This window comes from Sinohyriopsis cumingii, chromosome 12 (assembly GCF_028554795.1).
Source record: "Sinohyriopsis cumingii isolate HCF-2022 chromosome 12, ASM2855479v2, whole genome shotgun sequence".
In the NCBI taxonomy this organism is placed as follows: Eukaryota; Metazoa; Mollusca; class Bivalvia; order Unionida; family Unionidae; genus Sinohyriopsis; species Sinohyriopsis cumingii.
Genome location: NC_142972.1, coordinates 88,508,087 through 88,535,993, shown reverse-complemented (window position 1 = coordinate 88,535,993; position 27,907 = coordinate 88,508,087). Strand labels below are relative to the sequence as shown.

Below are 27,907 nucleotides of genomic sequence, written 5' to 3'. Positions count from 1 at the left end.
CAGCTCTCGATGGAAGACCTGCAAGCTACCAATGCTGAAGCATTGTTTGTGAGTTTTCTTGTTGAACACAATCTACCTTTATCAGCTGGAGACCATGCTAAGCATTTGTTCCGACAAACATTCCCGTTCTCGAAGATCGCTTCATGAATTCATGTCAGAATTCACTAATTTGTATCCCTATTTTCACTAATTGCCACGAGGGTTGGCAGCTATGCATACTAGAGATCTGATCAGTATCATTTCCATTTAGGACCAACTAGTCATTATCAAGCGCCTTAGTGCAAAACCTATGGTGATATGGCCAACCATTCAGGAACAGCGATATGAATTTCAAGGTAGCAGCACAAGATTTTTATTCAGAACCAAGTCAGTCATAGGGTGAAGGCATGCTTAAAGTTTCATGTCCATTTGCCAAGTAGTTAAAGCAAATTGTGATCAGAAGCTTGTGTTAATGGATGGATGAATAAAGGACAACATGCCATCCCATTAAGACATCTGATATAGGTCCAGTAGAACCAAAAAATTTAAAATAGTTTTTTGACTTTTTGTATCAAAGACGTTGACCATAGGGAATGTATGTCTTGTGATATGGAAGACAATTTTTCTTTTATAAGAAGAGGAAGACGTATATTGATTTCAAATTGAATATGTTTAAGCTGTATGCATCTTATGTACGAGTGCTTTACATCTGAAGATTATGATAGTTTTTACCACCTGGCAGACATATAATATATGAGACTAATGTAAAAGGCTTATATCTAGAGATTTTAATAGTATTTACAACCTGGCAAGCATATAATATACAATTTTTGATCCTCCTGTTATTTCAGGTTCTCTGATTTCTCCTTCTGTGATGTTAACGTGGTTCTCTTTGTGAAAATGGGCACAATAATCCTAGTCTCATTTTGTTCATGTCTATAAAGAGCAGTTACATACCACCTTGGCATTAACATTTTTTTTTGCAGGTGTAACTGTTTTTGCATATGTAAAGGCAGATCTTCAAATTTCCAATGCCAGAGGCTGCAAAGGGGGGGGGGGTGTTTGCATAATTTTTCACATAAAAATGCAAATATCAGGAATGAGACTATTCCATTTGGGATTATGAATTGTTATAGAAACTATCAGATAACTTTTCATCTCTGACATGGTAATCTAACTTTTCATGAAACATCCTTTGATTTCATCCTAATTGTTTATGTGTGTTTTTGACAGCTTTCCATGAAATGGTTACCTTTGGCCAAATTATTTGATATTGTTTCAGAGCCTCCCCCTCCCCCCACCCCCCGGCTATTATTTTCTTATTTGCTATGAATTTTCAATTTCCAAGACTAAAATAATATATAATTTTTTTTTACTGGGTGGCGGTGGTGGTGCTAGGGTCAGCAATGAAAGATAGGGATGGTCGGCCAACCTGAAACATTATTGTCTTATGTAAGTCACTACCACTCTTGAAGGAATGATCTGCACTTCTCTATTTAAATGGTGTAGATAGTTTCGTTCAGGTATACAAAAAACAAACAAGAAACAATAGATGATGGTAAACTGTGTCATGCTAGGGCACAAATCATGAGTTGTCAAAATATAACTTGGAAGGTTATGTTGCCCATAACATTTTGGAGAAGGCTGTTCAGAACATTAGCTTAAACTTGCTACAAGGGATATCGTGAAGTACAAACTACAGCTTTATGACAGTTGAAACAGTCCTCTTAAACATATATTACTTCTCCCAAAAGAGATTTTCTGCAGGGCTGATTGATATATTTGTGAGAAGACCTTGCTGGTCAGTGTAACAATTTTTATTAAATCAACTGCTGCAATTTATGTAATTGTGGAGACAATTTATTTCTCTGTTCTAGTTTAATGAGTATGAAAGTAATTAATGTTAATTGGTTGTTGTTTGTGGTTTAGCGCCATGTTTCAGTGTATGATATACTATGCTGTTATGTATATTTGATTTAATTTATATCTGATTTAATTTAATTGTAAGATTTTTTAAAAAATTATTTTAAATTTCATTATATGTCAAAATAATGTAATTTTTTTAAACTAGGAAATTTATATTTTCCAGAAATTAGTTTCACCTTAGAGTTAATCGTAAACACTGAACTTTATATCTTATGCTGACCTAGTTCCCGACCTTGGTTCAGAGATCACTGCGACAAGTAAACAACTTTTTATTTTTATCTTATTCTTTGAGTAAAATGATTGGTTTATGTCAAGGTCATAATGGGACTACGTCCTTTTAGACATAAATACTTCTAAAAAATTCTTAATAGTTGACCCAAGTCCGGGAATGTTTTGAGTTTCAAGTTACTATAATTCCAATTGTTATGAATGTAATGGATTTTCTACAATATGATTGGATGTAAATGGTGTAAATGGTCACGTGATACTAATCTGGAATTTTTTACACTTCGATAAATTCTGGGACTACTTTCGGTTTGCAAGTATGAATAAACATTGCAGACACGTCACTGTGAAACAATTGTTTCTTCTTTTAAATTTTTAATTCAGCAAATAAATATAGCTTCTACCCTTTTTTATACATTTTCCAATATTCTTTGATTGATATTCATAGTTGACTATACAATTTAGCATTCGTCTGCTACATAGCCAAGCAAAATGGCCGACTAAGGTGATTTTTCACTGCAATTTTCTGTGGAGTTTTTTTGAACAATTAGATGACAAGGAATTAAAAGAAATAATAGCAGTAATTGAAGCAGATGGAGATGGATTTGATGATATTGTGATGGATGCTACAAGCGCTGAAGATAAAATCAAACAGAGATTGACAAATTCCCTCACAGAGCACCCCATGACCGCCGTCACCCTAGCCATACATAACAACAACACTAATAGCATGGGAACTGGGACAGTTGATTTTGAGGCCGCTGATTGAGATACACCAAGATTGAAGAAATTATCTGAGGAGGACTTAAAAGCTATTGAAATAAATCAATACTCAGAGGCTACTAAACGAAACATAAAATGGGGCATTGGCGTTTTTAATGGTACATTTTTAAATTTTCTGTATATTTTTGTTTGCTAATTTTCAAACGTGTGTGGGTGTTGGTGGCATGGTGTGAATATGACCACTTATACAAAAATAAAAACAAATATTTATGAGACCATTATTCAAAAGACTGGATAAAGTTTATAAATGTTAAAACTACAAGAATAAAATAATCAGATTATTTACATGAAATATCTTTGATGGATAGATTTTGAACATATATAATAACATATCGCATAGTTTGTTGAGATGACAATGTTTGCATGATATCTCCAACAACGTGACTAACTACCATTGAAAAATGTATATTATGATTCATAAAGTGATTGTTTTGCTAAGTTAAATAATTTTGGATGTGTAGTCATTAATTTCGATGAAAAAGAAATTACATAACTTTTTGCGTTACTATTCTTTCTCTCAAGAAATAAATCTTCTGTATAAATTTGAAAGACTTTAATGTTGAAGGATAAAATTAATAATGTCACCATATTACATACATAAATCCCAACCATAAGTAGACAAAATATACACAAAAATTGCAGGACATGTTGTCTTTATGTGTATTTAAAAATAATCTTGCCAAGTGTAAGAATTGTATTGCTATGAATATGTTTATATTTACTTAAGCTTGGTGTATTGAAATTAATGGATACAAACTTGACTTCAACACAATCAGACCAGACGAACTGAGTGGCCACTTAAGAAGATTCTGTGCTGAGGCCCAACCAAAATTTTTATCATCTAGGGTCACAAAAATACCAGCCAATCAGGCGCAAGAATATCACAAGAATTCCTTGAAAAATGTTCGTGCAGCCATTAACAGACACTTGAAGGACAATGGAAAAGATACTGACATTGTCAAAGACAAAGAATTCAAAAATGCTAATTCAATGTTAAATGCAAAACTGAAATTGAATTTAAAATCAGGTATGTCAAGGCCAACCCAACATTACCAAGTAATTTCACTGGAAGAATTAGGAAAAATCAATGTGTATATTCAAAAATTTGACCCTGTTGCCCTTCGATTCAAAAGTTGGTATCTGCTGGCTATTCATTTTGTGACCAGATGTATAGAATTTCACCATCAACTGACCCCAACTTCCTTAAAATTTGAAAAGGATGAATCTGGAATGGAGTATATGACTCTAAATCATGAAACACTTCAAAAAAACCACCAAGGTGGTGTTGATGCAAAGCTTGAAGAAACATCAGACAAAAGAATGTATGCAACTGGCACAAACACGTACTTGTCCAGTGAAATCTGTAAATATTTCCTTCGGAAATGTGACAAAGCAGCAAAGGCATTATTTACACAATGCAGTGAAGAATCACTAAGATCTCCTGAATTCACTGACAAATGGTATACTTGTGAACCGGTCAAACCAAAGCAATTCTCCTCATTCATGCCAGACATCTGCAAGAATGCAGGAGTGCAACGCTATACTGGTCACTCACTCCGTGCAACAGCAATTCAGGCTATGAGTGATGCTGGGTTTGCAACCAGAAATATTTTGTTTATGACAGACCACAAACATGAGGAGTCTCTAAAGACCTAGCACTGAACAAAAGCAACTAATTAGTTCAGTTTTGGAAAATATAGCTAATGGTGGTCAAGCTCTGTCTGTATCAGACCCAAACACGAACCCACCTTTCACTTCAGATCAAAGTCAGCAACCATCGATAAAGTCTCCAGTTAGAATTTCGAACACTCTAAGAGCTCAGTCCTTCCAGCACTCCAACACTCAACTATGCAACCAAAGAAAACATATGGCTGGTTTTGCGAGCAACTCTACATTTAACAACTGCACATTTAATTTCACATCAGATAAATGAAAAAGTCTTGTCAAGTATTAATGCTTTTGAAAATGATATAAAATGTTACTCCTGTATAAAATTTATTTAATTATTACCTTTATTTTGGTAAGGGTAATATCATCTTGTTCATATTTCTATGTTGTTCATTGATAAAATTAATAATGATTTATGGTCCGTTTGGAAATTTAATTTAGCACACTTGTTCTATCCCTATCAGTTGTTATCACGAAAGGTCATTGTCATCTGACGTAGCAGATAGGACTGGCTAAAATTAAACAAGAATGTTGTAAATAAATGAAATATATTAAAACCACTGGTAGCCATTGCTTAATATGTAAAGTACGGAGTTTCTGAATAAACGTAACTATGACAGTAGTCACATTTCATTTTACATTAGATCATGACATGGATCTTCTTAAGTATTAACGCTGTTTAGAATGACATAAAATGTTATTCCTGTATAAAATTTATTACATTTTTACCTTTATTTTAGTAAGGGATAGCATCCACGTTGTTCATTGACAAATTCCTTAATGATTTAAATTTTCATGTTAGATTGGAAATTTAATTTAGCACACTTGTTCAGTTTGTATCAGCTGTTATTGTGTAAGGTCATGGTCATCTGACGTACCAGATGGGACTGACTAAAATTGAACAAGAATGTTGTAAATAAATGAAATGTGTGGAAACTACTGGTAGCCATTGCTTAAAATGTAAAGTGTGGATTTTCTGAATAAACGTAACTTTGACAGTAGTCAATATGTTCCTGTGATTCTGTACAGGTTATGTATTATGGGGCGATGTGAAGCGGCGAATGAAAAGAAAGTATGCGCTACTTAAATTGGAATGCATTATTGATGGAATAAGTTGATTTGACAGTAGAAAGGATGAAACTGGAATTATAAGGATTTTATTTACTTTGTGAGTGATTAGGTAAAATTTACACATCGATAAATACCCAACCATGATCATTTAATTCTATAGTATAATCTTTGTTTATAGAGATATTTCTCAGTTGCGGCTTTTTCTTTACACTGGAAAGTGTCTGTTGTGTCAGTTTGGAGTTATTATTTTTATTCAAATTATTTGGATTCTTAAAGATTAATTCTTTTCCTTTAAATATTTGAGTACTCATGCAGAATTCTTGGACAAAGACATTTATTTAAATTTTATTATGAAATTCAAACACCAGAATATTATTGACTGTGGGATAAAAAGAACTGTAGATGGTACAGCACCATACTGACTACAGTATACGTCATCGCCTTCCATTTTGGATTATTCGTTGGGACTCAAACTTGAATTCAGTAAAACATTTCATTATTAGGACTTCTAAAATTTAATTCGTGGATTATTCTTGGATTATTTTTGGATTTGATTTTTAAAACCATATGTTATTTTCTTCAATTGTTACAGTTTTTTTCCAGGGAAATAAATTATTTGTTACATTTTTCAAAGGTTGTTGTTTTCACTCTTTTGTTACTTTTTATTCGAGCCTAAACAAGTAACATAAGAATGCATAACAGTCTGCTTATTTGGTTGAGGAAGAAACTGTATAATAACATGAGTAACTACTGACCCAGTGAAGATACTAGCAAGTGTTTTCATACCCACATTGGATGATATGTAATACACATGACAATAAGGTTTTCTATATTTTCAATGATGTTGAGGTTGATTACAAGATTATTTTAACTAAATTCTAGAGAGATTTGTTATTTCCCACCTGTCACTTTTAAAACAAATGTGGCAGGCAAATATAATACAGGCATAAACATTTTCGGGTACAAGAACGGATAGAAAGTTTAGATTCTGGATGACCATTGGACAGGTGCTGGATGAACAGTGAACAGATTTATGTCCATGCACAAAGAATATAATCCATACAGGCTTTTAAATTGTACATCAGAACAAATTGGTGATAAGAACAGTAATGTTCTTATTGAACTTTGACCTAATGCTTTCAGTCAGCTGTTGTATGCAAGTAGTTTGGAAATTGTCCATGTCATGAATCAATTTTACGCATTTTAGAAAGGACATACCGGTAATACTGAATTTGCTTAAAATGCTGCTCACCAGGTTGAAAGAGCAACTAGAAGTGACATGTTATTCTTTAACCACATGTTCTAAATATGTGCAGACAAGGATGAATTTTTAAGCCATCATATTAACCTTTGACTACAAGTATGTAATATGTTAGCACAGTATATATCATTATGTGTATCATATTTTTAAAGTTCCTTTTCCTTCTCTATTTATTTGCACAAGTGTATATGCTGCTTGCACCCTGTATGCACCCTTTGGCTTTCAGTCGCCCTCTGTTGCATGCTAACCTGCTTTTGTAACATAGCTACATGGTGAGTGGTATATATAATAACACCATATAAGCCATTAACCAGGCCACCTGGGGGTTTAGGTTAGAAGGCTTGCACAGTTTTATTTGCATGTGTACATGTGTGCATTTGATTTATCGTCTTAATGATGACTCACATTTAACAGTAGTCCACTTACCCAAGGCCAGTGAAATTTCTCGTGCTATTGCATTTCAAAATTTCAATGGTTGAATTCCTAGTTAATATTAATATGCATCCAACATTGTTTGTGGAAAGAACTTGGGAAGATTCAGCAAGACATGTACATTTCTCCAACTTTTCATTTTCTGAAGTGTTAAATTCTAAGGCTATGGCAAACATGAAGACAAAGACATTTTTTTTTCTTTAATAGATATTAACACCGACATAAAATATAGACTGGCATCCCAAACAAGTTGGGAGTCCATAACCTTTAACGTATAAGCAACAGTTTTTATGACAGAAGTTGATATAAACAATTACAAATATCAAAGTATAATGTTCAGAGTTTATATTAAAATTATTCTTTTTTGATGGACTAGAAAGATTGGCTAACGTTTCATTACATTCATATGGGTTAACTTCAAACAGTGCCTAGATAAACACCCGATGGCCATAACAATAATAACTAACAGCATCTATACAAAACCTTGAGAAACACTCAACAGCTTTACAATATTAACAAATAACTATTGGAAGAGCATTGGGAAACACTCATCTGCTCTATACTCAAACTTGCACTGATTATTATTATTATTATTATTATTATTATTATTTGATGTCGCATTTCTATTAAATTGTAATAAAGATTATTTGAACAAGGTCGGCAAGAAACACTTGACTTGGCCTCACAGGATCATGACAATTACTGTCTGATAACAATTTAACAGATTAAGCAGATATTTAAGCTAAAGCTGCTGATTTAAAAAAAAATAAAAAAATTGAACAAAGGATTTTAGTTATATAGAAGCAGATCTCAAAATTTAGTCTCAGTCCTGTTCCAAATGTATTATAAAAACTTTATTTTTGCATTTATTTATGTCGAAGTCGTGAAATAACTATGAATTCTCATTCGCGGAAAATAATCAACAAAAGAGTTATCTTTTCTTTGCGCACTGCCTTATATGACCTTTATAGTACAAAAAAAAAATTGTAAAATATTTTCCTATGCACGTTCTAAACGTTTTGAGCTGATAACACGACCCTCGAAAAACCGATGAGGTCCCAACACAGACGGTTACAAACCTTTTATACCTCCTGTGGAATTCTGCAGGATTCTGCATTTGGCACGTAAACTTTTAACGTTCACTGGGTAGCAACCGCAGGTAAAAAATTGGCGAGCGCTTGCTTTCAGGGGCAACCAAACTTTGTTACTGATAGCAGAAGAACTACACACTAATTAATAAATGTAATTAGAATCCTGTATAACACAGAGTATTAGCTAAGTGTGCACACAACGAATATACTTTTGAATGGTCAAAATTTTCGATACAAAAATGTTTAATTTAAAATGGTTGATGCCGTAAGCGACCACTAACCATTAATGGGGCACTCACCAATATGTACTTTTGAGAGAGTGACGTATGCAAGGTGAAGTAGTTCGCATTTAAAACGTGCACATTGGAGAGAATGTTGGCATACCTCTATGCTACATTAATGTAATGTGGATGATATTTCTTTTGGATATTTTCTTTTGGAAATTTTACATGATTTAAGCACACTGCTAACTAAAATGACTGCTCCCTTGTGTTAAAAGATCAGCCTGAATTAGTCTAAGGTACACTATATATAGCAGCTATTAAAATAGGGAAAATGAATTTTGCCAGACTAGATAATACCAGCTTCTGAAAGTGCAATGAATGAATTACCAAATATATAAAATGCAAAAAAGTTATCAGCTCTTTTTTATACAATTTACCTCTGAAGTTCAGGAAGTGAAAATGACCAAGTAGAGCTAGCACTTTTCTGAAAGATGCACATCTGAAGTAAGGCCAAGCTGTATACTCTATAACCCATAGTACACCCATCAATCATACACCAAAATAAAGGGAATTAAAGGTTCTTTGCAATATACCTAAAATATACAAGGTCTTTTTTAAATAGCCAGTTTAACCAGAGAGCAAAGCCAGGGAAATTCTTTTTCTTTAAAATCCTAACCTATGGAAAATACGAAACTGTAGAGCGCCACCTAAGCTATATAAACAACAGAAGTGTTCCAAATGTGCCAAATCTGGAAACGAGACTAATATTTCGACTAGTGACACATAACACCACCATGGAATGAAAGAATTCAAGGAATGATTTATGGTCAGTGTATATGCGAATAGGAAATACACCCCAGAATCATGCCGATCATCATTTTAGTATTGAATAACGGTAGGTATTAATTGATAAATTAATGTTGACTGTCAATATTGACAACACCCACCCACCCACCTAGGTACGATGGCGAACCCGGTCAGCGAAGTAGAGGTACTAGGTCTAGTAGTTTTGGTACTACCATTCACCCTACTGTAGCACCGAGAGTTTTACGATTAATGAACTTAATTTGAAACGTATAAAATTTTTAGAGGCTAGATATCCTGCCCATTAGAATAGCATTACAAAATAACACATTTATGAATAGAACCTTGAGAAACATTCAATGGCTTCCTAATCAAGCTTGTACTTATTATTATTATTATTATTATTATTAATAATATCCATGATTTCCTATGATTAAACTTAGTTACTTTCAGTAATGCGATAAAACACTGTAATTCGAAAGAAATTAAGTAATGGACACTGAATATAAAATTCATCAATGTACCATACAGAATGGAAAGTTCTATCCCAGGTTTCTACAGCAGAATGCTTCATAATACTAGCAGATTTCTATAAATATGAATAAATAACTTCACCATACAGGTTACAGAATTTTATTTCGCTCTTTACATAAGATTGGAACCCAAGTTTGCTGGTAAACTGCACCCATTGTTGTGCCTGTAATCATTGACCCCTATACCATTTTAACCCTGTATGTATATATATGAGCTAACTCATTCTTTTCACCTCGAGACCAATTATTTACATGAAGAATGAAAGTTGCATCTAGAAGTACGCCATTAAAGGATAATTATGTTTGGTCATACATGACACCGCCTGTTCTACTAATTGGATTATCTTTGCAATTAATGTGAACTGTGTGTCTATTACTGCATTTCCTCTGCATTACAGTAACTAAATATTCTATAACAAAACACAGAACATAAAAAGAGTAAGTTCTTACCAAACTGGACAAATAAACAAATGAATATAATTATGCTTAGTTCAAAATCTTGTTGTATTTTGTATTTATCATAGTATAGTAAACCTTACTATATATACAAGTTTAAAATCTGTTACTTTATATAAGCACCAGGGCACTGAGTGGCCGAGTGGTCTAAAGCGCTCTCTGTTACAGATCACTGCCATCTCACCTGTCTGCGTGGGTTCGAGTCTTGGATTCGGTTAATGTGGGTTTGTGAGAAAGCTTGCCAGCAGCTTCTCGTGGGTCGGTGGTTCTTTCCGGGGTTTTCCCAGATTCTTCCTCCACCATTAATACTGGCTGCCATGTATAGCCTATCGTGTGCTGAAAAATGGCATTAAGCCCTTCAATAACAACAACAACATAAGCACCATCCATGTTAATATTAATGTCAGTGGATAACAACAAACCATACCAAGATATGCATTGTTAATTACTGCGTTTTTAAAATTTCTTTTACATTGCCGTATTTTCATCTCCATTACTGTATATTAGTACTACCATCCACTCTGATTTACCACTGAAAGCTTTGTGATTATTGAACATTTTTGCAAGTGCCAAAACTGAGGCTAGAGCTGATTATTAAATGTCACATTGCAAAATCACTACAGTATTTATCAGATTATCTTGGAAACGATTAAACCATCATGACTGAGCAGAAAACAGATTGACAAATAAACATCAAGTAAAAATACCTAGTTACAAGTTGTTGAGTAGAAATCAACGTGACTGTCTATTTGATGTTCCAAACATGAACAGATACTTTCAGTAAAACATCCCAAGGATTATGGTGATTTTGTTTCCTACTGGTACATATACATTGTATTCTTAACCACAAATAATAATCTTAACAGCTGAGTCCCTTTTACAAATGAATGTAGTCATATTTTTCTAATATAAGCCTTTTATAAAGATTGTTGCTGCTTGGTACAGCGATGCCATTATCATGTTGCATTAAACCAGTCAAGATCAATAGCTCTGCTTTATGGGAAATAAGGCTTTATTAACCAAGATCCACTGCTTTAGCTTCATATGAAATTAATAGACCAACACAAAGATGTGATATGGATGTGTGTACTGTAGAATAAAGAAACAAGTGGCATTCTTGCATTTTTTGGATGTGCCTTTTAAACGTTTTGCCTTGTCATGTCCATTTTTTTATTTGAAGGCTACTACAGCATATAAATTGCAAAGTATAAGGAAGTGTGTATTATACACCAAAGTGATGCACCATCTAAAGATGGGATGAATAGGAAAAGGAATTAATTAGGCAATGTTTTCAAAACAAACATGCATTTAATGCTTAATTGCTGTTGAGATTATATTTGCATTTGTTAAACTTGTAGTCAGCTTAATGATGAATTGTCATTTGCTATATGATTACTAATCGCTGATTTCATAGTCTTTTCAAGGGCAGTTATTGTTTACAACCAGTTTCTATGTATGCATTTTATAAAATTAGAGCATCATTTTTAGATTTTATTTTCTAGCAGTGTTTACATTTGTTTGAGAGGGTTTATTTTTTCTAAGTTCTTGTACAATCCTCATTTTTACATTTTTTAATTTTGCTTTTTATTGGTGCCATATAGCTGTTATTGTGCTGAGAAGCTGTTTACATACATACATACATACATACACACACACACACAAACACACACACAAACACACACACACACACAAACACACACAGATACACACACACATACATACATACATACATTCCAGTGGTAGTCTTCTTGCATTGACTATTTTACTGTCAGTCACTCCCTGTCAACCCCTATGTGGTGGATGTACACATGCACCAAAAGATTATTGGTGTTGAGTTGCTTGGTATCTACCCCACCACCACCACCACATTATTTAAACTTGCAGTAGCATGGAGTGACTTATCTGGCCCACCACATGTAGTGGAGAAACAAAAGATCATTGAAGTTGTATTTTCATTTTTCATTTCCAGATTGATTTTTTGTTGCAAAGCAGTATTCAGCTGTACTGTCTGTTCCTTCTGATTTCAGATTCAGAACAGGATTATAAACTACAGCGCCTTGTTAAAGTTCTAAATGAGAATTACAAAACAAGTGATAGCACTGCAGATCAGGAACAGGTTGCAAGCTCTCCTCAAGAGGAGAGAGCTGACCACAGTCCAACTGGCATTGTTGCTGATGATGACACTGATACAGAGGTAATATATCACCGGGCTCTTCAACAGAATATTGGCCAGAATCTTTCATCTACGGCTAGTCTTCAAGAAGAATCACCTTCCACTGTAGGTCAGAGTAATCTCACCCAGTCTGAAAATAACATAATGTCTGGAAGAGAGCCTGGAGAAAGTAATGCCACTGAAAGTCATAAGACGGATCCATTGAGGGAAATGTTAAAATTGTTGAAAGAAAATCCAGACAAAACAAAGCAGGATGTAAGAAAGTATGCACGTTTAACAATGTGGGACTTTGCAGGGCAGTATGCCTTTTACACAACACACCAGATGTTCCTGACAAGACGTGCCATTTACCTGTTAGTTTCAGATGTCAGTGGACAAATTACTGATATTGTAGAAGATGAGTGTTACTTTGACACTGAAGGGAAAGTGAAATGCAAAGTTCATGGTACGTGCTGGGCTTCATCTCATCTGTAAATTCATTTATCTTGTATTTGATACAGATAAAAGATATTTTTCAATATACAAAAAATAATCGCATTCGTTTGTACAACTGTAACCATTTCTTGGTTAAGATTGTAAGAACTCAGTTATATTCAGAAGAGAATATTGAGAGTACTAAAGGATTGATTCCATATGGCTGGTCTTGAAAAATTAATATAATAACCATATTTTTGTCAGTTGCAGCATAAAAGCATTTAAAGGAGATAAAACATGACATGCCAAGAAAGAAATGATTGATAGAGTTAATTATTAATTGCACCATCAAATCTGTCATTTTTGGCACCAGATTTGATGCTACTTTAATGATAGTAATATCTTAATGTAATTAACTAATTTCATCATGAACTAATTATTTCTTCATATTATTTTCATTCAGAAATAAGGACTTGAGGATTTTTCCCAACAATAGTATTTTTATGTCACTCTACTGTTTTTCAGTCGTAACTGCTAACAATCAGCAGACTTGCTACTTAAAACACTTAATTAACAGTCATTTCCTGTAAAGTCAGCTATTCATGCAAGTACCTGTCTTTCCTTAATATGAGTTTAGGCTTCTCAAAATTTATTTTAAACTGAGCTGACACACAGGAACACAAACAACATGGTGTGAGGGACTGATATAATGTCTATAGTACAGGACCTAGGGCAGTCATTGAACTATATTGATTTTAATATGGTCAGGAGATAACCAGTAAGACCTCTATTTGTCTTGCATTTTGTGGCTATAGAGCCTTTAAATAAACTGTGAAAACACAATCACCAGACTAGCTTGGCCAGTGACACCATGATTAATTGCCTGACAAACAGAAAACAATACATACATTTGAATCTTAGGTAAGTTTAGTTGGCAACACCTATATTGATTGCCTGCTAAAGAAATAATTTTTAAACTTGACTTAGTGACTTTTGCATTTTACTTCATTAAGACGTTTATTTGGCAGTTAAATGGACGAATCAAAGACTAATTGATATATGAGATATTTCAAAACTCTCATGATCGATATCCAATTGAACAGATTTTGTAGGTCACATTCTTTGATCTACTGGAAATGTCTGGCAAAAGCAGGAACTTCAGGTTCTTTGGTTTCAAGTCATTTCATTCTGATACACATTCAATTAAATCTGTCAAAAACTAAGTCAGTATTGTTTAGTAAATATTTTGTCAGCCAGTAGATGTACATTATTCTTTCAATGCTTATAATGTTAATGCTATATTTTGTTTCCTGACTTTTTTAGAGCTAGTTGAGATCTGGCTGAATTCCGTACATTCCTGTGCACCACCTGATACAGAAAACATGAATTCTGCACATTCCCCAACAACATCTTACACAGTCATCCCACCACCTGTGATTTTAGTGGGGACACATGTTGATCAAATTTCACAGGTATTTAGTTTGGCCAATAACACGTAGCTACTGAATGTTACATACTGCAATTTTATGAGAGTCAGGAATGTGACAGTCATTTCATTCCCATGGTTAGTGATTGTCACAAGTCATTAAAACCTGCAGCTAGAATTAAAGGAAGCTTGCAAAATTGTTCTGATTGTTTAATACATGCAAGTTTTGAAGTAATCAATTAGAAGAATAAATATTGATGTTTCTTTATTAAAGCCATAGCCTAAATCCATGCAAGGTTTCAAAGTTAAATAGTAGATTAACAAATATGGATATCTACACATACACTAATAAGACCCATGACCACACCCATTGACAGAGCTCATATGTAACTAGAGTAACATCATTTGCTTGCCAATGCAAACCCACATACCTTTTGCTACTCCCTCTGAACTACTTGTGGGGGGGGGGATTGCCTTGAAACTTCACATACATGCTTGTCTTATGGTCTAGATGGAACTAGATGAAAAAGATGCCACTCAGATATCCAATATGGCTATCATAATAACCATCTTGATAGTATTGCTGTTACTATTATATCTGAGTGGATGGTCATAGCATGGGGTGTTTACTTAAGGACATTACATAAAGTCTTGTTGGCCCTGAATAAAATTGGCACCAATCAGTTTCCAATACAGCCATGACATCACTTGTCATAAATATGTTGTTATTGCTACTTCGTAATGGATTGGATGGTCATGTCAGCATCGGGTTTTCACTGAGAGACTTCTTATGATTTCTGGTTGGTCCTAGGCGAAACTATGCCAACCTAAGGTCTTGTTATCACTATTTTTGAATGGGATGGTAAGATCAATGTGGGTTTTACCAGAAGATTTCTTAGGATGTCTAGCTGGCACAGAATGAAAATGGTACTGGTTTGATATCCAATTTAGCCTCAATAGCAGCCGTTTTGAAAATCTTAGTATCATTATTCATACTGAATGGATGGTCTTATCACCATATGGTTTTATTTAAAGACTTCTTATGATATCTAGCTGATCCTAAACAAATAGTGCTGATCTGATATCCAATATGGCTGCCATGGTAGCCATCATAAACATCTTGTTATCACAACTCTGCTTGACTAGAAACTGATATTAGCAAGGGGTGTTCGTTGCAAGACTTCTTGGTTGATCTAGTTAGTCTCAAAGTAAAATGGTGCTTATCTGATGTCCATTATGGCTACCACAGCTGTGTTCTTGTAAATCTTGTTAGTGCTGCTTCAGTTGTGGTTCTTGTTGTTGTTTAAGGTTTAATGCCATTTTCCAGTGCGTGATTGGTTATATATGGTGGCCAGCATATTGTATATACACTGTGGCCAGTATAATTTGTGGACGAAGAACCACCAACTCGTGGAAAGCTGCTGGCAAGCTTGTCATGTGTCTGCTCCCCTCAAAATAGTTTGCTATATCAACACAGAGTTTTCAGCAATATACTTTTCATGATTCCTTGATGGTCGTACATGAAAAGGTGACTGTTGTACATAGAGTATGGCTTCCACAATGACTACCTTAAAAATCTTTATGTCACTGCTCCCAGGTAATGGATGTTTGTTATCACATGACATTTGCACCAAAAGATTGTTAACAAAGACTACTCTGTAGCAAATAAAAATGGTGCCAAGCTGATATCTAATATGTGTACCAGATCAGCTAACACAGAATCTTGTCATCGATGAAGATTTTCAGAGATGATTTCAACACTAAGTGGTGAAATATAGGAAATAGTCTTGTCTTGAATTTGTACATAGCCATTCTTTTTGTCCAGTTCATTGTCATTCCATTTGAGGGACTCTTGTTATCACAGTTAAGGTCACTGATCAATTTTCTTTAGGCCCTTTTCTGCACAGTGCAAAATCTGTTATGCAGCTTGACTTCTCTGAGACCTTGGCAGAAAATGAAAACAATGTTCCAGTTTACAGCAGTCTTTCAGCCCTTGACTGACAGACCAGCTTATTTGCATTCCCTTAATTATGATTGAATTTCATATAAATTGCATAGCTTATATTGTCCCGCCAACATTTCTTTCTGTGCCTTATTTCCTTCGTAGGCCTTGTAGCAACCTTTCTGTATTTTAACTCAGTTGATAAGAAACTATGCAACGTGATGTTGATGAATTGGAGTTTGCAGTGTTTAGTCTGCATCATCATTTAACAGAGATGTGACAATTGATATTTGGACCATCCCATTGTTTGTTTTTCATTCAGCAATTATCTAAATTATTATTATTATTGAATTTCATGTCAGGGAATATCAGTTACTAAATATTATAATATTTTGTATCAGAGACAATCAGCCATTAGGTGCAGTGAGGAATATAAACACCCCCATATAATGCAAGCACAAATGGTCACTGCAACCACTACATCAAAACCTACCCATTCTGGACAACAGCCAACATTGTCCATCAGCCAAGAGTCTTTTCAAACATCTACTGAAAGGCTACAAAGAGAAAGAAGAGCAACAGACCAGATCTTCTCCAATTCCATTCAGAAAGGTATGCAGAATAGTTTTAAATGTATCATCAGACAGGTACACAGAACCTCTTTGTTGGGTACCTATTTTACAACCTATAAGTCAATAGATTTTACTGAATTAACCTGTATATGGATTATGCAAAACTGTCTTAAGTACTGCTTGTACTAGGATTATGGATTGTAATTGGTAACACTTAAAAATCAGGTCACATTATAGCTTTACCAATTCTTGTTTACTTACCATGCCAACACATTGTTACAAACTAATAAGTCTGACTTTTTAAATCATTTTTATAGTTATTTTCTATGCATGTCTATGTGTTTGTATTTTCTAACTTCTCTTGTATGAAATAAACCAAAGAAACAAGGAGCTCACAATTCACAGATCACACAGATGTTTTTGTAAGCCTCGACAGTTGTATTGGGTTTTAAATTCATGTTGAGCATCATATTAACCATTCCTCTATAGGATTTTTTTTTGGTATTTGAGAGCCTTTATTTTTAGCTCCATTTGTCATCAACCAGAAAAGATTATTCATTGTTTTTTAATCCAAGTTCCATTTTGTGTTAGAACAAGTTTGCTATTACTACTCCTAAACTATTGGTGGGATTGTATCCAAGTTGTACAGATACATTCATGATATTGTCTGGTTCAGGGTGGGCAAAATACGGCCTGTGGGCATGAACTGATGTTACCTTTTAATTTACATCATACAGTGTGGCTTTAAAAACATTGCTTATATTGACTTTACCCTGTGCATGCATGGCCTAATGAGTTTTCAGTGAAAATGATGGTTGTTGTTATGTTGTTATAGGGTTTAGAGCCATGTTTCAGCACAATATAGGCTATATATGGTGGCCAGTATAAATGGTGGAGGAAGAACCCGGGAAAACCCTGGAAATAACCACCCACCCACAAGAAGCTACTGGAAAGCTTTTTCACATACCCACATTGGCTGAATCTGAGACTCTAACCCACGCAGACAGAGGTGAGATGGCAGTGATCCATAATGGTGAGAGCTTTAGACTAATTGGCCATTCCGGGCCCTGTGAAAATGATGGAAATACTTAGACATTCAATATGGCAATCACAGTAGTTATTTTTTGTTAACTTTCTTATCATTCATGTTCCTAAAGTAACAGTCATATGAATATTGGGGTTTCACTTTGAAAAGATCTTAGGATGTCTAGTTGCTTGTAAATGAAAGTGGTTGCAGATCTGACAGACAGTATGGTGGCCATTTTAAAAATATGGCTACGAAGGCACCCATATTTAAAATGTTGAGGCACCTGCATAAAGGACAATGGTCTTAACTTAGGAATTTTACTGAAACACTTTTATAATGTCTAGTGGGCCGTAAATGAAAATGGTGCCAATCTGACATTCAGAAGGGCTGAATTGATGGACATTTTGAAAATATTGTTCTCACTACTGCACCCGAGTTAGTTGCTTCATACGTTAAATGTTAACTGCTGACTGGGGATGGTAATGTGCTTCACTCCTTTTGATGTGCTGTTAAAGTAGTACAGTAAGACATATATCCAGCTTTAGACTAATATAATTTGGCTAGATGTTAATTACTGCATGGACATATTTACTCAATCAGTTAGTGAAGTTTAGAAAACTTGTAAAGATGTTTGAGTCTGTATGGATTTATTTATGGTCATCAGTAAGAATGCAAGCATTTTCTGTTTGCAGGAGTGACTTGTGCAGATCCTAAATTGTTGTACCAGGTTCTACATAAATCAACACAAGGTGCCTTTTCAAGCCGGTCTACTTTGGAAAGAAACTGTCAAACTGTGGGTCTGCAATTTCATAGAGAAACTCCTGGTAATGGGAACTGCTTCTTTGAGGCTGTGTCTAGTCAGCTTCAGCGACTAAACTGTCCAGTACAAATATCTCCACAACAATTACGCCAAGACGCTGTTGCCTTCTTGAAAGCTAATCAAGTTCTGGAGGTAAGAACAATTCTATACTGTCTGTACCACGAAGCTGGAATTTGAAAGTCATTATTTTTTTAAAATCATTTCCATATGTAAATTAGTATCTAGATTAAATTAGAAAATAAAACTAGGTGAAAGGATACATATATATAGATAGATAGATAGACCTGCCAACCCTTATGATTGTGCCATAAGAGTTACTAAAATGGCCCTTAAATATTCAAGAATTCAATCATTGTAAATATCATTACATTTTCCGACGTGGCCGCCAGTTAAAGCCTTTGAACTTGCTACCCAGCTATTGCATCATGTTCTTTTTATGTACTCTTATAATGGGAATATGTATGTACATCAAGGGGTCTTTCAGTCACTGAATTCTGTCATTGTAAATATCAACACAGCTAATTGATCAACACATTTTCCCACAAAGCAGGTGGCTGAAGCAGGGCTGCAAATCTTTGAAATTTGCCGCACACCTATTACATGCATACGGAGGACTCCCACCTCAGTGATTTTCTACGTTCCAGATATAAAAAAATTTGGCATCCAGATATGTGTAATTAAGCATTTCTGAGACCTCTGAAAGATAATTGGTTCATCTGTGTTTGATATGGATCCAGATTAGTCAAATTAGTGGAATTAGTCAGAGAACCAGACTAAGTATACAACAGTACCTCAGACGCTCTAAGCTGCATATACTTTTCATGCAAAGCGTCTGCATGATCAAACTGTTGATTATTGATTATTTTAAAAATGGCGTCCAGCAAGTGATGCATGTTGAAGGACTCACAGTACTAATTCAGTTCCCTTAGTAAACCTTTGCAAACACTATGATACTAGAAATTCAATAACTGGACCTGTATGTGTTTGAAACGTGCTTTCTGATTCAGTTCTGTACCAAAGAGTCTGGTGCTAATTTTAGTAATGAGTGTTCCAAACTCAAGACTGTTAAAGGACTGAAATTCCATCAGTAAAACTGTCTCTAGTTTTTTTTCTTCTCATTTACAAATAGGTTACGCTCTCAAACGCTTCTTTTTCCTAAAACATAAATTATTACTGGTAACCAATCCTGGACAGCCAACCCCATATATACTCTATTTTATGTTCACCCATTTCCAGGCTGATTCCCATTTTTCCATATAATTATTACCATGTGTCCTGAAGACAAGGGTGAAAGTAAGCCTCTTAAAAAGTGTTAATAAGCACAGAAGTATAAAAAGGAATATTGAGATTCTTGTGAAGAAAAGCAGCAAGGGACATAGTTTTGTTTATTGGACATCATGTGTCAATTTGAGTGTCTCTTGAAGGGATATATGATTGCATTGAGTTGAGAGATAGCAACAAGTCATTGAGCTGCATAGGGTATGGAACTGAAGTTTGTGCAGCTGTACCAGTAGTAAACAAGGTGTGTGTGTACTTTACATACTTTTCGGTTGAACATAATGTTTACTGTCACTACAGGATTCGACTACCATACTTTTAAACTTTTAGAAGTTTATGATATTTTGCTATACTTTACTGACAACTGGTAAAACTTTCAGACAGAATAAAAGCAAATGCACTACTGAGACGATCTTGTCAGGGTTTGCAGGTCTGACACACACACACACACACACACACACACACACATAGATATATATATATATATATATATATATATATATATATATATACACGTGTGTGCGTGCATTCAGACTTCATTCCCTATGTCTGCTGTTTCCTTTTGATGCTGAACTAGTAGGATACTTGACCAGATGGGTGCAGACAATGATGAATTTTTCTTAATTTGAAAAGTATAAAAGCTTGATTGGAGTACTGATTTTTCTTTTGTATCAAAGAATGAAATTCACAAATCTTTACCATTATGCAATTGAGCTTCATATGCTTTATATACATATTTGTTGCACTAAAACTCCAAAAACAAACATGTCTTCATGTTTTCTGCGAGGGAAAATCTTTTTGGAATAAGCAGACTTCCCATGCTATGAAATTAAAGACACAGCTAAAAATTAGCCACACATGGTAAAGAAGCACCTGACCACCAGTTTCTGGCTGCGGAGAGATCTGTATTGTATTCCTTAAATCAGGATGTGATGGCATAAGTAAAAATAGAGGCAATCAAGAAAATCGCAAGGTATTCTAACACTAGTATTAACGAAAATGAAAGAAATAAGAATAAATGTTATTAGTAGAAGAATAATAAATGCTACTTGTATAAGACTGAACATATGATTCAAAATCTCCTAATTCACACGTTTGTTATGTAAATAATTCTATAGTCGCTGAAGAAAAGAAAAAAACAAACAAGTTTAACATTCTTAGAGCCACATTCAGTCAGGTCTAATCATGAGCTCAGAATATATCAGATGTTCTAACTCTATGGTGCAAGGGTCAGATGGTCTTGTGTTTGGTTCAGATATGGGATGATGACATCCATGCAAACTGGAATTTGTGTTGAATTTTACCACTCTTGAACCAATGTGATAATGCCATGGTCATCAGAAATTAATTGATGTTGCACCTTTATATACGGTGGTTTAAAATAAGAGACCATGCACAGGTGCTTTACTAACTGGTTAACGTGTTGCTGCATTGTCTCCCTTTGATTTTGAATATGAGGGATTGATCTTGACAGGTGTTCATATTGTGGTAGTTTTGTTTTAATCATTGAAACAACCACTGTTTCTTGTCAACATAGTTTTATTCTTTGTACTCTTTTTGGGGGAATTTTTAGAGGTTAATCCAAAAAATTAATTGCCTATAAACATGCAAACTTTAATAGGCAAAATCACGAATTTTAAGTTCCTGGAGGCAAAACCATGAATTTAAGTTCCCTCAAAATGTGTTACTTTACAAAACCATCAAAATTGAGATCCACAAAAATAAAACATACCACAGTATTCCTTTTTCATATAAAATTCACATAGAAAGAATTGGAATGGAATTATAATGTGTTGATAAGAAACTTGCTGACTCAGATGTTTACATCAAGCACACAAAACCATGCAATAGATATTCCACATCTTGTCCCAAACATTCTCTTTTATCATTATTTTTGTACAATTTTCATGTGGAGTCAAATTCAAGACATATTGAGCAACTTCGTGACAATATTACATTAATCTTGACATCATGCTGGCCTGGTATTTGTATGCAACTGATCAGGTATCAGGTTTTCATCTAATGACAACATCACATTAATCCTGACATCACACTGACCTGGTATTTGTTTCCAACTGACATGGTAATTTGTTTCCAACTGACCAGGTATCAGGTTTACATCTGACTAATGACAATATCACATTAATCCTGACATCTCTCTGACCTGGTATTTGTTTCCAACTGACAGGGTATCAGAATTTGATCTGGCTAATGAAAATACCAGATACGAGTCGATGTTGGATGTTATAACTTCTATGTTTATTATGAATGTGGACATCAGTAGATTGGAATGAACCGATTAGATTAAACGAAAATAACAGACACAAATCATTGTTGGATGGTATAACTTCTAGAGTTGTTATGAATGTTGATATGAATATCATGGATCAGAATAAGAAATCTTTTTTTAACTACACAGGTATCTGGTGGCAACATAAACTTTGCTGAATTCATGTACAATGAGAGTTTTGAGGAGTACTGTGCAAGAATGGCAAAGAATGGTGAATGGGCAGACCATGTATTGGTGGTTGCACTGGCTAGGACATTACAGAGAGATATTATGATTGTGACAAGCTCGCCTTCCTCAGGCAGTGATGACAATATTGCGTGGGTTGTTGGCCAGGATAATTTTCAGGGAGATCCAATTCTCCTTGGACACATCTGGGAACACCATTATGAGTCACTAGAACCAATTGGTAAGTTTATTAATAAGCATATATATATATGCCAGTGTGTGTGTGTATGTGTACACACACACATATATTACATGTGTTCATTTTCATGATTATAGAGTGTAGGCTCATTTAGTAAATAACATTAAATACTAACTTTCTTTATGAGTTTGTACATTACGAATTGGTCATCATAGGCAAACACATTGCTTAGTTTATGTATAGAAGTCAACATGTTGATGAGATACAAGTACCGGTCTTGTTTCTTTTTGTTTTTTTTAACAGAAAACTAACCTTATTTCTGATTTTCTAGCTGCTAAAGTACTTGACCTTGTTGACAAAGAGTGATTTCAAAATGATTATTTGACCCTCATTCTGGTTCTGAAACTGCATCTTAGTTTTTCATATAAGGAATTTTAACTGAAAATTATTTTTTCCTTGAATGAACATTAGTCGTTTTGGTGACAAATAATTGTGTTCAATTCAGTTGACAGGACCTGGTTTATTTATTTCTATTATTATTTGCATTACAATGTGCTCAGACTTTAGGATTTAGTAGCTATTTTGGAAATACTGTGATTTCATCTAAAGACATGGTGAGTCATCAAATATTGGCACCTCAGCACATTATACTGAAGAGTAACTCTTCCTGGGTCCGTAAAAATGTAAATAATTGCAACAATACAGCATAAATTGAGTTCAGAAACACACATAAACCCATTTTATGACAGAGAGAACATTTATACCAAGGAATCATATGATACACAGCTGTTTTCATTTTTATATTAAATGTATTAAAACTTTTTGGTACAGTTTTTTGTGTAATTTATTTTTGAGGTTTGATTCAGACTTGTATTTACAAAATGATGGGTGAGATCTAGATGAACTGGTGGGCTTATTTAATTTAAAATTTTCATGTTTAGTATAGGCAAAAAGAGATACAATTTAAATTATTTTGAAGAAAAGAAAACCAATTCATGGCATTTATTGTGAGTATCAATCTATTCTGAATATTGAAATTATAAAGAACAAACACTCGATCTGTACATACCATTTTATTTAACAAATAAAACAATCATAAATATTTCATCAGAATACAATGCCAGATCCTTCTCTCACACTCTCTGATTTCACAATTGAATACTGCTTCATCAACTGTATGGTATTTCTCAAAATTGATCAGAATTATTAAGAACAAAATATTGACATCCAAAGTTTTATATTGCAACATTCACAATATACACCATATAAATGCAGATTTACTGTAATAATAAATTAGTGGAAAACCTGAACAGTATGAAAGAGTGAATGAGGAATTTGTCCATGTGACTGACATACTTTGTAGAATTGTGGGAGTATTCAATGTGAATTATTTTTGTTTGCTTATTTTTTGTCATTAATTTTAAAATATAAAACTTGACCAATACTGTCTTATCATAATATAATCAAAAGTGTCAATTTCTGTTTACTAAATTGTCATTTCAGATCAATACATGTACGTACAAGAATATTGTAATGATTATGCTATGTTTTAAGAGTAAGATATAATGTCAACTTGTGTATGACTTGTCATTTTGGTATTTTATGAAAAAATGATTGTGGGAGGTCACTTAAACAAGGCACAGAAAGGCTTTAAGAAGTACCAGAAACAATGAAGAAGTACATTTATTATTAAAGCTGAATGATCAAAAAATATTTCTGTATTACCATATGCAAGTAATATGCAAATTTCAGCTTGAAATAACAAGTGGTGAAGCTTTTGCAAATAATGACAAAAGACCAATATTAAAATGGTGGATGTGTTTGGATGCATGTTGTGAATTTATTTGAAACAGTATCATAAAGGTGGTTTCAATTTTGAATTCTTTTTATAAAAATTATGCATAAAACATTATATTTTAGAGCAACTTATAATTTCAACATGTGAATGACTCAAGAATACACTATTTCTTACAAACATGGTGGGAGGTCACATGATAAAAATGTACAGAAAGGCTTCCGAAGTAGCTGGAACACAGGAAAAGTCTATTTATTCTTAAAGAAAAATGGTCACCCTACATTTCTATATACCCGTATGTAAGAAATATGCAGATATCGTCTTGAAATAACATGAGGTCAAGATTTTGCAAAAGGTGACCATGACCAATATTAAAAATGGACGGCGCATGTGTTTCAATGCTTCTTGAGAATTTATCTGGAAAGATATTATGAAGATACATTCAAGTTTAGACTCGGCACACTTGAATTATGCAGAAAACTATACATTTTTATTTATTCCGAAAATTCTGGAAAATGCATCCCTTGTTGCTATCATAAGGTCAATAAACTTGTCACATGGTTAAGTCTGGAAATTTTTATATTTTGGTCTGGAAAAGGTCGGAAATCTTTTCCTAACTTTGTGGCAGGAATTATAAGTTGCTCAAAAATCATCTTTGCCAGAAAATCCACTATGGCTACCTCATTGGCCTTCTCACAAATCTTGTTATCACTACTCCTCAGTGGATGGTCCCATGAAAGGAGAATTTCATATGCAACTTTTTGTACAAGTCTCATTGATCCAGGTAGCTTTCTGGACTATTAATCTCACTGGTCCAGATAGTTATATAAAAATATATTTTTTCAACTTTTCAAGAATGGCTGAGCCATTTGTGATAATAGTCATGATTATTCTTAGGACATGCTCTATCAAAATTGTATGTAAGGCATGTCCAGTGTCTGTGGTGTAACTTCCACATGTATCATTTGGAAATCCAATTTTAAACTCCCCTTAATAACTAATAACTTTGATTAACACTTACAGGGAATGTATCACAGTAGATGCTTTGGTGCAGTAGTGTTTGTTATGGCACTAGTATCAGTGGCATAGCTTCTATAGCAGCCATTAGGTAAATATTTTTAACTGTTTCTTCTGATCATACATGGTAGAAATGTTTCATAGGACTTACACTATTAAAAACAAAGAACAGTGTAGTTTAACACGTTATAGTTTCTCTGATACAGTTCTTTGAACTATTCTTACATTGCATGCGTGTGTGTATGATTGGGATTTTTAACGTAGCTTTATCAATTCTTCAGTCATATCGCTATGCTATCTGCAGTGTAGCAGTTTACAGTTATGCCTAGCACTGGAAAACACTGGAACATCATGCCACAGATATGTAGTATCATGTTTCACCCAGTCACATTATCCTGACACCAGGCCTAACAGTCCTAACACTAACCTCTTAATCCTAAGCGCCAAGCAAGGCACCTGTTAGTACCATTTTTAGAAGTCTTTGGTGTGACTCGGCTGGGATTTGAACCCACAGCCTCCCACATCCAAGGCAGACACTCCAACCACTTATGCCACCAGAGGGGTTCCATTGCATACACAATCTGTAGAAAATTAATTTTAATATCAGCAATTCATGATCAGCCTTGATTGCCTTGCTTGCCTCTTCTTGAACATTAAGTCCCATTGTTTAATCATAATTTCCACCGGGGACCCGAGTGGTCGAGTGGTCTCCATCACGGATCACTGCCATCTCACCTCTGTCTGCGCCGGTTTGAGTCTCGGATTCGGCCAAAGTGGGTATGTGAGAGCGGTGGTTCTTTCTGGGGTTTTTCCTCCACCATTAATACTGGCCGCCATGTATAGCCTATATTGTGCTGCAAAATGGCGTTAAACCCTATAACAACAACAACAACAACATAATTCCCACCACCCACCTCCCTTCTGGTGCATCAGTTGTGGAAACTGAATAAGTAGTAAACACTTGCTTTGCCAGCTTGATTATAATTGTTGGATTACAATAATTATATAAGACTGGAGGAAATGTGTGTTCATAATGTTGCACAAATGACTCATCCCACATGTTTGTATTGTACCAAGTGGGTATGAACAGTCTATTTTAAAGTTATAGACAAACTCTGTTTGGGACGTGGCCATGAGTCAGCACACTTATAAACAGATGATGAAAAACACTTCTTCCCCCATATAAACCTCAATGCCATGTATTGGCTCTTCTTCGATGGTACAGTTGCACATTGAGATCAGTGAAATGTAAGAATATTCCCCATAGTCACATGACGATTTGGAACCTTTCACTCCTCAAGTTCTGAAGTGTTCATGTATGGCATCCATCTTCATTATAATAAGAATCCTTGCAGGAATTTTAATGCTCCTAATACAATTTAGTTTTCTGGGGGTGGATGGTAAAAGTAATTTTAATTATATAGCATTTGCCAGCCATTATTGTAAAATTCACGGCTAACAGCTCACTTTAATGATCTGACCTTAGTGTGGATACAATTCAGATTCATGAGGAGTATCCTTCATGAACCTACGATGTGGAGATCAAACTGTAATATGTTTAGTATGTTGCATGTAACGGGAGGTTTGAAGTAAGGACTTGGACTGTGGGACATGTGTCCTGGAACAGGTAAGCAATTCAGCAGTGACAGGTAAGTATTACATTATTAAAATCAGTCTTACACAGCAGCCACCATTCTCCACCTCAATAAAGAAAACTATGTATTTAAGGAAAAGGCATTCTTAAGTGATCATACATATAATAGAATTTAGTATTAATGATAATGAAATAATGTATAACTAAATTGTAATTATTTTTACTTTGTATGATGTAATATGTTCCATATTCTCAAGCTTCAAGGAAGAATGTACTCTGACTATCTGAGTAAATCTCTTTAAAGAAAGTTTTAAAATTATTATAGTATTATTCTAACAAATGCTTTGTTTGTTAATGCCTGCTTATATTGTATTTTTCAGACTCGTCCAGCCTCAAGGTGAAAGGTCAGAGGCAAGCTGTGGTAAAGATGGAATTTGATGAAAATGACACAAAGGTTTGTTTTAGAAAACATTGTAATGTTGCTGTTCCTCTTGGTATACATATGTAATGTTGCTATTCCCCATGGTATACATATGTAATGTTGCTATTCCCCATGGTATACATATGTAATGTTGCTATTCCCCATGGTATACATATGTAATGTTGCTATTTCCCATGGTATACATATGTAATGTTGCTATTTCCCATGGTATACATATGTAATGTTGCTATTCCCCATGGTATACATATGTAATGTTGCTATTCCCCATGGTATACATATGTAATGTTGCTATTCCCCATG

The 27,907-nt window shown here is 34.4% G+C and overlaps 1 protein-coding gene across 6 annotated transcripts in view; it reads left to right on the top strand.

The window, feature by feature from the left end:
- The window catches only part of LOC149786930 (uncharacterized), a 155,159-nt gene that overhangs the window by 38,267 nt on the left and 88,985 nt on the right, over nt 1-27,907 (top strand). For all 6 annotated transcript variants that reach the window (XM_089977457.1, XM_089977455.1, XM_089977458.1 and 3 more), the window contains exons 5-10: nt 12,481-13,071; nt 14,364-14,512; nt 16,810-17,020; nt 18,700-18,959; nt 22,525-22,801; nt 27,546-27,619. In XM_089977457.1, the coding sequence (XP_089833583.1) occupies nt 12,481-13,071; nt 14,364-14,512; nt 16,810-17,020; nt 18,700-18,959; nt 22,525-22,801; nt 27,546-27,619 (1,562 nt within the window). The remainder of the gene's footprint in view (nt 1-12,480; nt 13,072-14,363; nt 14,513-16,809; nt 17,021-18,699; nt 18,960-22,524; nt 22,802-27,545; nt 27,620-27,907) is intronic.